Source organism: Phascolarctos cinereus, unplaced genomic scaffold, assembly GCF_003287225.1.
Source record: "Phascolarctos cinereus isolate Bilbo 61053 unplaced genomic scaffold, phaCin_HiC Scaffold_4;HRSCAF=312, whole genome shotgun sequence".
In the NCBI taxonomy this organism is placed as follows: domain Eukaryota; kingdom Metazoa; phylum Chordata; class Mammalia; order Diprotodontia; family Phascolarctidae; genus Phascolarctos; species Phascolarctos cinereus.
The window spans coordinates 156,209,266-156,222,435 of record NW_027555847.1 but is presented as its reverse complement, the minus strand read 5'-3'; the positions used below and the strand labels follow the sequence as shown (position 1 = coordinate 156,222,435).

Here is a 13,170-nt window from a genome sequence, read left to right as displayed (position 1 = left end):
CCATGTCCTGGTCAAAGAAAGTAATGAGAGTTATGAGAAGTCTTGGGTGGGGCAGGCCTTGTATCTTATCTTTCCTATGGACTTTCTTGATGGAGAAGTCTAGTGAGACACTACCTTTTCCCTCTCTCACTCCTGCCCTTACGAGTCATAGACTCTTGCTTCTCTTGCTTTTGTCCAGAACCGTAGGGGAGAAGATGGAGAGCCTCTATCCTTCCTTGGGTCTCTAGCACTATGTTCATAAGTTTATGCAGCTCACTCAGTTTTAATCAAGTAAAATCTACCCGTTTCAGTGTCATCTGGCAATCCTATATTGATGAGTAGCTGTAACCCTCATGAGACTGGCTGGTTCTGCCTTAGTAAAGAATCAGATCTGGTCTTACAGTTGAGCCTCCATGTACTATAATGCCTAGCCTCTAGGTTCATTAACCATAGCACGCTCACTTCCTGGGGAGCTGGGGCTGTTACTACTCAAATGGGTGTCTACCGATTCATATAGCTTTTAGTTTACTCTTCTGTAAAATGGGAATAATATACCTGCAGAACCTACTATAAAGAGGAGGTGAATGTGGCTCCCTGTTGGACCAGCACCCATTCTTTGCCTTCTCCTTGAACATCTCCTAGATCATATTTCCCAAGATCTGCAAGATAACCCCTCCTCTCCCATTTGTTATCCTCCAAGGCCCATGGCCACTTATTTGCCAACTGCCTTGACTCTTTCCCTACAGAATGCCAGCCTGGAAACTTACAAGTGTTTCTCACCTTAGCCTTGCACACACACACACACACACACACACACACACGCGCGCGCGCAAAACCCCTCAGAAAACTTACCTCTTCAAAAACAGCAGCTTTATTTACTTTTTCCCTTGCAATGTCACAGATTTTCAGGATACCCAGAGCAAAAGCTTTCATAGCAGGATCTTCTATGAAGTCTGGATTATGGATGTAAAGACAAGTAAACACTGTCTGTGCCAACGAATGACCTTCTAACCAAGTTATCTATAAAAGAACAAAAATGTTTACATTTTATGTTGATTCAAATATGAGAAGCTTATAAAATCTAAACTGTTCCTGTAACTAATAACAAACCACTCCTCCAATATGATGACTATTTCTCCAAAATGTAAGATAAGCAAATGACCAAAGAATTGTGAAAAAAATAATTCAATATACTCAGTGTTGACTGCCTTCTATGATTCAGATTTATAGAAATCTACATAGTATGGTAAAATTAGCTGTCTCCAGAAAACACTCCAACACAGTACATCCTTGACTACAAATTCAGGCTATCTTCAACTTTAGAATTAAAGTCAGAATCACTCAGGAATAGTAACAAAACTAAGAGACCACATTGTTAATCAATCAATAAATATTTATTAAGTGGTTACCATATACCAAGCACTATGGGTGCTGGGGATACAAAGATAAAATACAACCAATACTAAAACAAGAACACACCCAATAAAACATACCAGACAAATGGTCACCTAACCTTTGCTTGGAAAAAAACTCCAAAAACAAAAACTGAGTCCCACTCCTTATTTGCTGGGGCAGCCCCTAGCTTGTCTACCTGTATTCTTTGACCTCTATCACCTACTTTGAACTTCAAAATACCTCACATTTCCATAACATATATAGTCTATTATCACTACTTTGAACTTTTGCCAATTCAGTCTATTTGTCTTGCTATTCTTACTCAGTCTGGAGGCCTCCTAATCCTAATCTAACCAACAATGCATATTGTCCAATACTTTAATCTTTCTCCTCCCAAGCTATTCCTGACCTTAGCTGCCAAAATCTATGCAGGCCAGTTAACCAGACTAGTTCTAAATACATTATTTGTACCTGATTAACAACACAAAATTTCTAAACTAAAATCAGGTTCTCGGAAACTGCAAATAGAACACAACCTTTGACATGTCTTATCAAGCTGAAAAGCCATTAGTATAAGCCTAGTGATATTTCTGCCAAGAAAGAACTTAGATATTTAACCCAAACCCCCTCATTTTATAATGACTTACTGAATTCCCCATTGTTTCTTCCTAAACATTTCCAATCTCTATTTTCTAATCCAACTCAGCAAATGAACCTGGCCTCCAACTTTAATCAATACAATCCTACACATACTCGCTCAAGTTCCTTTAACTCACTTCAAAATATTTCAATATCTTCATCTTCCCTCATGTTTCAGAGGAAACGTGCCTCTATTCATTCCAATGCTAACCCGTCAAATTTGCTTTCAACTCCAGCCCTTCTCCTCCCCTTGTCCCCTTCATTCTCTCCCTTTCTTTCCCTTCTGCCTACATAGACATACCCTGGCAACTCAATTACTTTAAAAAAAAATCTTAACTCTGCCACTCTTTTCTCCTCTCCTTCCCCTTACTGCTAGCTTCTCAAAAGAATAGTCTACAATAACTGTCTCCACTTCAACACTGTTCAGTCCTTTATGATTTTAATTCCCTCTCTACCACTGCACTGACACTGCATTTTCTAAGTGTATCAGTAACTCCCAACATTAACCCCAACAGACTTTTCTTGGCTTCTCTGCAGCATATGAACAGTCCTGACTATGTCTGTCTTCTGGACACTGTCATCCCTTAAGCTTCTGTAACACTGCAACTGTCTGGTCTCCCCCTACCTATCTGGCAGTACCTCCCATCTATCTTCCTGCCCTCTTCACACAGGTAACCCCCTGAGTTCTCTGTTCACATTACTCTTCTTTTTGAGCAATGATTCTCAAGGTTTCAATAATCATCTCTATGTAGATGACTCCCAAATCTAGATCTCAAACCTCACTCATCTCACAGCATGTGGTGGCCTCATTTTCCAGTCTGACATTTTTACCTGAATTTCTAACACCACCTTAAATTCAACATGTTCAAATCCAAAAATAATCTTTTTGGGGGCTTTTTCTTACTTCTTTACTTCTTCTTTTATTTTATTAATTTATTTTGATTTATCAACAATCACTTCCATATGTTTTTGAGCTTAAAATTTTTCTCCCCCTTCCTTCCCTCTACCCTCCCCAAGACAGCGCACCATCTGATACAGGCTATACATTTACATTCCTATTAAACATATTTTCACATTAGTGAAGTTGCAAGTAAAAATTAAAACCAATAGGAGGAACCATCAGAAAGAGGAAACAAAATTCAACTTAAGGTAAGAATAAGTGAGAGCGATTCGACTTCCATAGTTCTTTCTTTGGATGTGGACAGCATTTTCCATCCTGAGGCCTCTGGAGATGTCTTAGATCCTCGTAATGCTGAGAAGGGTTCAGTTTAACATTCTTAGTCATTGCATAACATGGCTGCTATCGTATACAAAGTCCTCTTGGTTCTGCTCACTTCACTCAGCATCAGACCACATAAGTCTTTCCAGGTTTTTCTGAAGTCAGCCTGTTCAGCATTTCTTATAGCACAATAGTATTCCATTACATTCACATATCACAACTTGCTCAGTCATTCCCCATTTGATGGGCATCCTCTCAATTTCCAATTCTTTGCCACCACAACAAGAGTTGCTATGAATATTTTTGTACATGTGGGTCCTTTTCCCACCTGTATGATCTCTTTGGGATATAGGCCTAGAAGTGCTATTGCTGGATCAAAGGGTATGCACATTTTTGTAGCCCTTTGGGCATAGTTCCAAATTGTTCTCCAAAATGGTTGGATCATTTCACAACTCCACCAACAATGCATTAGTGTTCCAATTTCCCCCCATCTTCAACATTTATCATTTTCCTGTTTTGTCATGTTGGCCAATCTCATAGGTTTTATGTGGTACCTCAGAGTTGTTTTGATTTGCATTTCTCTAATCAATAATGATTTAGAACATTTTTTCATGTGACTATAGACGGCTTTAATTTCTTCATCTGAGAGCTACGTTCATATCCTTTGACCATTTATCAACTGGAGAATGGCTTTTATTCTTATAAATTTGTCTTAATTCTCTATATATTTTAGAGATGAGGCCTTTATCAGAGACTGGTTGTAAAAATTCTTTCCCAATTTTCTATCTTCCTTCTAATTTTAGTTGCATTGGCTTCATGCAAAACCTTTTCAATTTAATGTAATCAAAATTATCTATTTTCCTTTTCATAATGTTCTCTATTTCCTGTTTGGTCATGAATTCTTCTGTTCTCCATAGATCTGATAGGTAAACTATTCCTTGTTCTCCCAGTTTACTTATAGTATCAGCTTTTATATCTAAGTCATGAACCCATTTTGACTTTATTTTCATATATGGTGTGAGATTTGGGTCTATGCCTAGTTTCTGCCATACTCTTTTCCAGTTTTCCCAGCAGTTTTTTTCAAAGAGTGGGTTCTTATCCCAGAAGCTGGGGTCTTTTGGGTTTATCAAATAATAGATTACCATAGTCATTGACTACTGTGTCTTGCATATTTAACCTATTCCACTGATCCATCTCCCTATTTCTTAGCCAGTACCAAGCAGTTTTGATGACTGCTGCTTTATAATACAATTTAAGATCTGGAATTGCTAGGCCACCTTCCCCTGCATTTCTTTTCATTAGTTCCTTTGATATTCTGGACCTTTTGTTCTTCCAAATGAATCTTGTTATTATTTTTTCTAACTCTATAAAATAATTTTTGGTAGTTTGATTGGTATGGCACTGAATAAGTAAATTAGCTTAGGTAGGATTGTCATTTTTATTATATTAGCTCGGCCTACCCATGAGCAACTGATGTTTTTCCAATTATTTAGATCTGATTTTATTTGTGTGAAAAGTGTTTTGTAATTGTGTTCATAGAGTTCCTGGGTTTGTTTCAGGAGGTAGACTCCTAAATATTTTATAATGTCTACAGTAAGTTTAAATGGGATTTCTCTTTCTATCTCTTGCTGTTGGGCTTTGTTGGTAATATATAGAAATGCTGATGATTTATGTGGGTTTATTTTATAGCCTGCAACTTTGCTAAAGTTGTTTATTATTTCAAGTAGTTTTTTACTTGATTCTCTAAGTATATCATCATGTCATCTGCAAAGAGTGATAGCTTTGTTTCTTCTTTGCCTATTCTAATGCCTTCAATTTCTTTTTCTTCTCTTATTGCTAAAGCTAAGGTTTCCAGTACAATATTGAATAACAGTGGTGATAATGGACATCCTTGTTTCACCCCGATCTTATTGGAAATGCTTCTAGCCTGTCCCCATTACATATAATGCTTGCTGAAGGTTTTAGATATATGCTATTTATTATTTTAAGGAAGACTCCATTTATACCTATGCTTTCTAGTGTTTTTAATAGGAATGGGTGTTGTATTTTATCAAAAGCTTTTTCTGCATCTATTGAGATGATCATGTGGTTTCTGTTGGTTTTGTGTTGATATGCTCAATGATGCTGATAGTTTTCCTAATATTGAACCAACCCTGCATTCCTGGTATAAATCCTACCTGGTCATAGTGTATTATTCTTGTGATAAGTTGCTGCAATCTACTTGCTAGTATTTTGTTTAAAATTTTTGCATCTATATTCATTAGAGAAATTGGTCTATAATTTTCTTTCTCTATTTTGACTCTTCCTGGTTTAGGTATCAACACCATATTTGTATCATAAAAAGAATTTGGTAAGACTCCTTCTTCACCTATTTTCCCAAATAGTCTATATAGTATTGGAATTAATTGTTCTTTAAATGTTTGATAGAATTGCATGTAAATCCATCTGGCCCTGGAGATTTTTTCCTAGGGAGTTCATCAATGGCTTGTTCAATTTCTTTTTCTGAGATGGGGTTATTTAAGTATTTTACTTCCTCTTGTTAATCTGGGCAATTTATATTTTTGTAAATATGTATCCATTTCACTAAGATTGTCAAATTTGTTGGCATATAGTTGGGCAAAATAATTCCTAATTATTGTTTTAATTTCCTCTTCCTTGGTGGTAGCTTCCCTTTTCATTCTTGATACTAGTAATTTGGTTTTTCTTTCTTTTTTTTAATTAAATTAACCAAAGGTTTATCTATTTTATTGTTTTTTCATAAAACCAGCTCTTAGTTTTATTTATTAGTTCAATAGTTTTCTTAATTTCAATTTTATTAATTTTTCCTTTGGTTTTCAATATTTCTAATTTGTTTAGTTGAGGATTTTTAATTTGTTCTTTTTCTAGTTTTTTTAGTTGTATGCCCAATTCATTAATCTCCTCTTTTTCTATTTTATTTATGTAAGCATTTAGAGATATAAAACTTCCCCTAAGAACTGCTTTCGCTGCATCCCATAGTTTTGGTATGTTGTCTCATTATTGTCATTCTCTTGAATGAAATTATTGATTGTTTCTATGATTTGTTGTTTGACCCAATCATTTTTTAGGATTAGATTATTTAGTTTCCAATTATTTTTTAGTCTATCTTTCCATGGCCCTTTATTACATATAATTTTTATTGCATCATGATCTGAAAAGGATGCATTTAATATTTCTGCCTTTCTGCATTGGATTGTGAGGTTTTTATGCCCTAGTACATGGTCAATTTTTGTGTATGTGCCATGTACTGCGAGAAAAAAGTATATTCCTTTCTATCCCCATTCAGTTTTCTCCAGAGGTCTATCATACCTAACTTTTCTAATGTTCTATTCACCTCCTTAACTTCTTTCTTGTTTATTTTGTGGTTAGACTTATCTAGTGCAGAGAGGGAGGTTCAGGTCCCCCACTAGTATAGTTTTGCTGTCTATTTCTTCCTGTAACTCCCTGAACTTCTCCTGTAAGAATTTGGATGCTATACCATTTGGTGCATATATGTTTAGTAATGATATTACTTCATTGTCTATGGTGCCTTTTAGCAGGATGTAGTTTCCTTCCTTATCTCTTTTGATTAGATCTATTTTTGCTTTTGCTTTGTCTGAGATCAGGATTGCTACCCCTGCTTTTTTTACTTCAGCTGAGCATAATATATTCTGCTCCAGCCTTTTACCTTTACCCTGTATGTGTCACTCTTTTTCAAATGTGTTTCCTGTAAACAACATATTGTAGGATTATGGTTTTTAATCCATTCTGCAATCCATTTCTTTTATGGGAGAGTTCATCCACATTCACAGTTATGATTACTATCTGTGTCTTTTTCTCCATCCTTTTTTCCCCCATTTATGCTTTTCTTTCTCCTTTTTCCTTTCACCCCCTTCACTAGCGTTTTGCTTTTGACCTCCTTCAGTCCCTCCCCCTTTTATTATCCCTTTCCCTTTTCTTCCCCTTTAGTCTTACTGCTTCTTCCCTCCCTTCTTTCCCCCCTCCCTTTTCTTTCCCCTTTTCCCTCCTACTGCCTATAGGGCAAGTTAGATTTCTATACCTAACTGATTATGTATATGCCCTTCTTGAGCCAAATCTGATGAGAGTAAGGTTCAAACAATGCTCCCCCTCCCTTCTTTCCCTCTGCTGTAATAGGATTTTGTGTCTTTTCCTGTAATGTAATTTACCCTTGTCTGCCTCCTCCTTTCTCAGTACATTTTCTAAGATCAGATTGATCCACTTATTTGGATCCATTTAACCCACTTGATTAGATTTTTTTTTATCATTACATCAAAGTCAACTAATATCCACCCTCTTTATGTATACTCCTTTAACAGGTGTAATAACAATACAGTTCTCAAGGGTTGCAAGTCTCATATTCCCTTGTAGGGGTTTAAACAGCCCCCCCTTATTAACAACATATTGTATCTTCTGTCCCATTTACCTTTTTAAGTCCTTCTTGAGTCCTGTACTTGAAGATCAAATTTTTTGTTGAGCTCTGGTCTTTTTATCAGGAAAGTTTGGAAGTCTCCTATTTCATTGAATATCCATCCTCCCTTGAAAAATGATGCTCATTTTTGCTGGGTAATTGATCCTTGGCTGCATTCCAAGCTCCTTTGCCTTGGAATATCATGTTCCATGCCCTGCGGTCTTTTAATGTAGAAGCTGCAAGGTCCTGTGTAATCCTGACTGTGGTTCCATGATATTTAAATTGTTTCTTTCTGGCTGCTTGCAGCACCTTCTCTTTCATCTGGTAATTTTGGAATTTTGCTATTATATTCTTGGTGTTGTCAATTTGGGATCTCTTTCAGGTGGTGATGGTGGATTCTTTCTATGGTTATTTTCCCTTCTGGTTCTAGGACTTCGGGCAGTTTTCCTTTATGATTTCCTGAAAGATACTGTCCAGGCTCTTTTTTTCATCATGATTTTCAGGTAGTCCAATAATTTTTAAATTGTCTCTCCTGAGTCGATTTTCCAGGTCGGTTGTTTTACTGATGAGGTATTTTACATTTTCATCTATTTTTTCAATTTTTTGTTTCTGTTTGACTGATTCTTGCTCTCTCATAGAGACATTAGTTTCCATTTGTCCAATTCTAGTTTTTAACAGATTGTTTTCTTCTGTTAGTTTTTGTACTTCCTTCTTCAATTGGCCAATTGTGTTTTTAGGGACTTGTTTTCTTCAGTGTATTTTTTTCCTTTTGGCCAATTGTGTTTTTAGGGACTTGTTTTCTTCAGTGTATTTTTTTCCAATTGGCCAATTGTATTTTTGAAGGACTTCTACCTCTCTCATTTGACTATTAAAATCCTTCTTGATCTCTTCTAAGAGGGCTTTTTGGACTTCAGACCAGTTCATATTCCCATTTGTTGTTGCAGATGTGGGTTTGTTGACAATGTTGTCCTCTTCAGAATTTCTGTCTTGATCTTCACTCTTCTCATAATATGAATCTATGGATGTTTCTTTTTACTCATGGTGTTTCTTTATTCCCTGGCCTTTAAAGAGATTGAGCTCTCCTGCTGGGGAACAGAGGGTACTGACCCAAGCTTCTTGTGTTGGGAGCCTAGGTCTTGGTCACTGGCTTTGTGTGCTGGGGCCTCTTATGCTGGCAATTGGAGGCTGTAGGTTTCTGGCAGCTTACCTGTTGGGCTGGAATCAGCAAGGCTGGAACTTTCAGGCAATTCTAGGTTGCCTGCTTTTCCTTTCCTTTTCTTCAGCTCCTTTTAGATGGGTGCTGCAGGTGTTTATCTGCCTGGGGCCCCCTGCAGTGTTGTCTCCCTGTTTCTGCTAATGCACTGGGAGATTCCTTTGTGTAGAGTGCCGAGGCACCTGGTGGTTTTCTGAGCTGGTTTCCACGGTTCCCCCACCCTCACTGAGGCACTCGAGGTCCAGGTGTTGGTGTTTGCCTTCTACCACCTGGGCTTCAGGATTTCTTCACAATTGGAGGCTCAGGCTCTGACAGCTCACCTGGTTTGGGTTGGAATCAGCAAGGCCGGGCTTTAGGAAGCCTTTAGGTTGTTTTCTTCACCTCCTTTCAGATGAATGCTGCAGGGTACTTATCGCCTGGGGCCCCTTGTAGTTCTGCCTCCCTTTTTTTGCTGAGGCACTGGGAGACCGTTTGCTGGGCTGCTGCACTGCTCCCTGTCTTTCTTCTAGTTCAGGTGTTCAGGGTTTTTTTCTGGGGTGATATTTTCTGGGTTTTCAGAGGTTGATAAGGAAGAGCGAGAGCGACTACCTTTTCACACCGCCATCTGGGCTCCTGGAACAAAACCCTTACTTCTTTACTATTAATGGCAACTGTTTCCTTTTTTTTACCCAGGCTTGAAATTTCAATGTCAGCTCCAATACTTCTCTCTACTTTCTATGTCCATTCTGACCCGATGTACAAACTATTCTCTCCATTCTTATTAATACTAACCTAGTTTTAGCCTTTAGTGTGGTCTTCCTGCCTCTAGCTTTTCCACGGCTACAATTCACCCTGTAATCTGTTGCCATTTTAATCAGCCTAGAGCACAATTTTGACCAGGTGCTACCATTGCCCCCACACGTTCAATGGCACTTAGCTGACCTACTAGCACTGTCTACCAGGGACAGGGGTTAGGAAACATTCCGCTGACTTTGTTGGTATAGGGAGCTCCTAGTGGGGAAGAGCCTCTATCAATTAAAAGAGCTGCTATTTGGTGATACTGTTATTGATGTAATTAAGGTATCTCCTTATATACCACCAGAAAGCAACCAATCCACGATATAATTAAAAGCAATCTGTAAAACTGGTAATTTGCATATTACCACAGAATGATTTTTAAATGTCATCTATTTCAACTCTCTCATTTTATAGAATTATAATAAAAATATGTTGAAATGGAGAATGAATGAGTTGTTCAAACAGAAGAGTAAGCCACAAGTATAGAAAAAGGAGAGTTGGAGAACGCGAATTAATCATTTATGCAATACTGTGTTAACAGTCTCTCTTAGATGCTACACAGCAGACATAAACCATCTAGTTAGTATAGTGGAACAGACAGAAATCTGATCTGGGTATTATCTTATAAATTTTCCCAAGATCAGTTCATTCCTTCTGCTCTGATTCCACACTCACCAAGAAACCTTCTCATTTCTAGTTTAGTCTTAGGTATGAAGAAGAAGGTACTGTGAATAGTGGACACAAACATTCTGGACACTGAAATGGTACAGTCCTCATGGCAAATTGGCATTTTACTTTATAAATCAGTCCTTTGTGAATTTGGATGGAATAAATCACTGATCTAGGGTCTGATAATAGTGAATTGTTAAAACTGAGTTTCTGAAACTGCAAAACAGAGAACTGTGTGTAGTTACAACTCCATCACAGCATAGTACTATCTTGAAGCCTGGACTGATATAGCCCCATAATACAAACAAAGAAGGAAATGAAAAGGGCTAATCCAAATTGAGGGGGGTGGGAGGGGAGTAAAGACAGGATTAATAATTATTCACATTTATATAGCATTTTAAAGTTTGCCAAGTGTGTTCCTCACAATAATCTTGTGAGGTAGGAAGGGGAGCAAAGGGACCTATAGCAAGTATTTTAGAAGTGTAAAATTCAATGCACACTACCTTTAAAATGTGTAATGTGAAACCATGAATGGGATATTGCCAGGAGTAATTGTAATATCCCATGGATGGGGAGGTAAAAGGAAACCTCTAGCTAGGCCAGTTGAGAGGATGGTGCCCAGGAGACAGTTGTGCAGAACCTGATCAAAAAAAAAAAAGCTGAGACAGAAGATAGAGTAAGGATCCAGTGGTGGATACCAAGTGCAGTGACAGCAGTTAGAGCCCTCTAGAATACCCTGAAGAAGGAACAAGACAGAATATCCAGAATGTTTCAATGGAGAAAATAAGATCTAAGCCACAAAGCAGAAAGAAGTGAGTGAGAAAAGAAGGCTCTTACTCTTATAAGGACTAGATGGAGGCTAAAAGACCATCGTTTGTCCAAGACTGGGGCATAACCTGCTCATTACATTATATATTAAAGGTCCAGACCTAGAAAGGACTAAAAGAGAATTATGAACCTGGAGGTACTTATAGCCACAGTTCGTAACAATAATAAGGACCCATGCTTTAAATATGCATGAAGATAATTAAATAATAAGCATAAATTAGACTCATGAGATAACTGAATATTGTTTGTAGCCAAAGACACTTTTCAAGGTAAAAAGGTTCAGCATTAGTATATCTAAATTGCCTTAGGTGCTGGATTACATTAGAAAAAATGGAGAGGAAGAATACAGTGCTGGAAAAGCCTGAGAATGTGGGAGGAAAGGTTGAAACTCAGGGGCTTGGTCATTATTTGGGGGGAAAAAAAAAAGCCACTTCCCTTCCTCCTTGCCCCTCCCCCACTTTTAACCAGAGGAAATCATGGCAACAAAGAAGGAACCTTTGATCATGTAGTGAAAGAGACCCCAAGCTCTACTACTCTAGTAGTTTTACCCATTTCTTACTGTAGATCCAGTATTAGACACTTTATCACCAAAAAATATACACATTTTTGGAAACTGAACTTTAAAAAATTAAGGCCTAGTCTTGAAAGATGAAACAACTAATAAATTGTATCCAATTCTTACCAAGCAACAAAAACATGTATCCATAATCCCTATCAACTCCGGTAAAGTTAGGTCTTTAATTTTTATGGTGCCATCCTAAAAAGGAAAACAAAAATCACATGTGTAAACAACAACCAAAAATTTATAAATCAAAAAAAAAAACACTGCCCACATAATTAAGTGATTTTCAAGAAACATCTAACTAAATAAGCTCATAAGATAGAGTCCTGAACCACAACACTTATGCTGACATATTTTCACATTTTATTTGAAAACCAATTTGAATTTCTTAAAACAGCAATTTTAGGAAAATGCCAACTCATATTTTCCAATCTGCAGGCTAGAAACAATAAGTTAATTCACATTTTGGACTCTCCAGAACATGAGTGAATGAATAACAGAAAAATTCTTAACTTCACAAATCTGAGCAGGGGAGAAAGGCAGCAAATTAGTAAAATATATAACAAATTTTAAAAATGGAAAGAAATGCAGCAACATTACTTTCGGGAACAATGAGTAACTCCTTAGCCTTACTTCTTGAAAGATAAGACTAATCTGTAATTAGTCCCAGTTAATTGAATGGAAACAACAAGATTTAGCTTACTGTTTCCATTCAAAACAATTGTTTCCATTAAAGACAACAAATCTAAGTTCTAAGTCTCTGATGCAGCAGACTAAATCCTCTCATACTAACTTAACTGTGTGACCAGGGGAAAGTCATAACTTCTCTTAGCTTGCTTCTACATCTGTAAAATGGGCATAATAATACTTGCAATACTCCACAGGGTTGCGGAAAAAAAATGCTTTATAAATCTTAGAAGTGCTCTATATATGTCACCTATTAGTATTTTTAAAAGTTGGATCCCATAAACAAGCTAATTTGTCGTTCAGTGGTGTCCAACCCTTGTGACTTCATTTGGGGTTTTCTTGGCAAAGACAATGGAGTGCTTTGCCATTTCCTTCTCCAGCTCATTTTACATATGAAAAGAATGAGGCAAAAAGGATTAAGTGACTTGCCCAGGGTCACATAGCTATTAAGTGTCTGAGGCCAGATTTGAGCTCAGAAAGAGGAGTCTTCCTGACTCCAGGTCCAGCACTCTGCACTATAGCGCCACCTAGCTGCTGCCCTTAGACAAGTTTAATAGGCCATTAATTTTGCTAACAATATCACTTTCCTTAGTATAGCTATTTTCCATTAATACTACAAAGTTAAGCTTCACTCTAGTTTATAACTGAATTCAAAATTTTCTTTCAAATAGATTTTTAAATTAACAGTACTATATATTACTTGTTATAGTGATAAAAAATTTCAAATGAACTGTCATGCTGACACTTTAAATGTATTTTTTAAAAAATTAATGAAA

General features: G+C 37.1%; 1 protein-coding gene across 2 annotated transcripts in view; it reads right to left on the bottom strand.

The window, feature by feature from the left end:
- NAA35 (N-alpha-acetyltransferase 35, NatC auxiliary subunit) overlaps positions 1-13,170 on the bottom strand; it is a 73,025-nt gene that overhangs the window by 43,518 nt on the left and 16,337 nt on the right. For both annotated transcript variants that reach the window (XM_020966945.2, XM_020966947.2), the window contains exons 5-6: positions 11,828-11,902; positions 832-999 (exon numbers count right to left, since the gene is read on the bottom strand). In XM_020966945.2, coding sequence (XP_020822604.1) covers positions 832-999; positions 11,828-11,902 — 243 coding nt within the window. The remainder of the gene's footprint in view (positions 1-831; positions 1,000-11,827; positions 11,903-13,170) is intronic.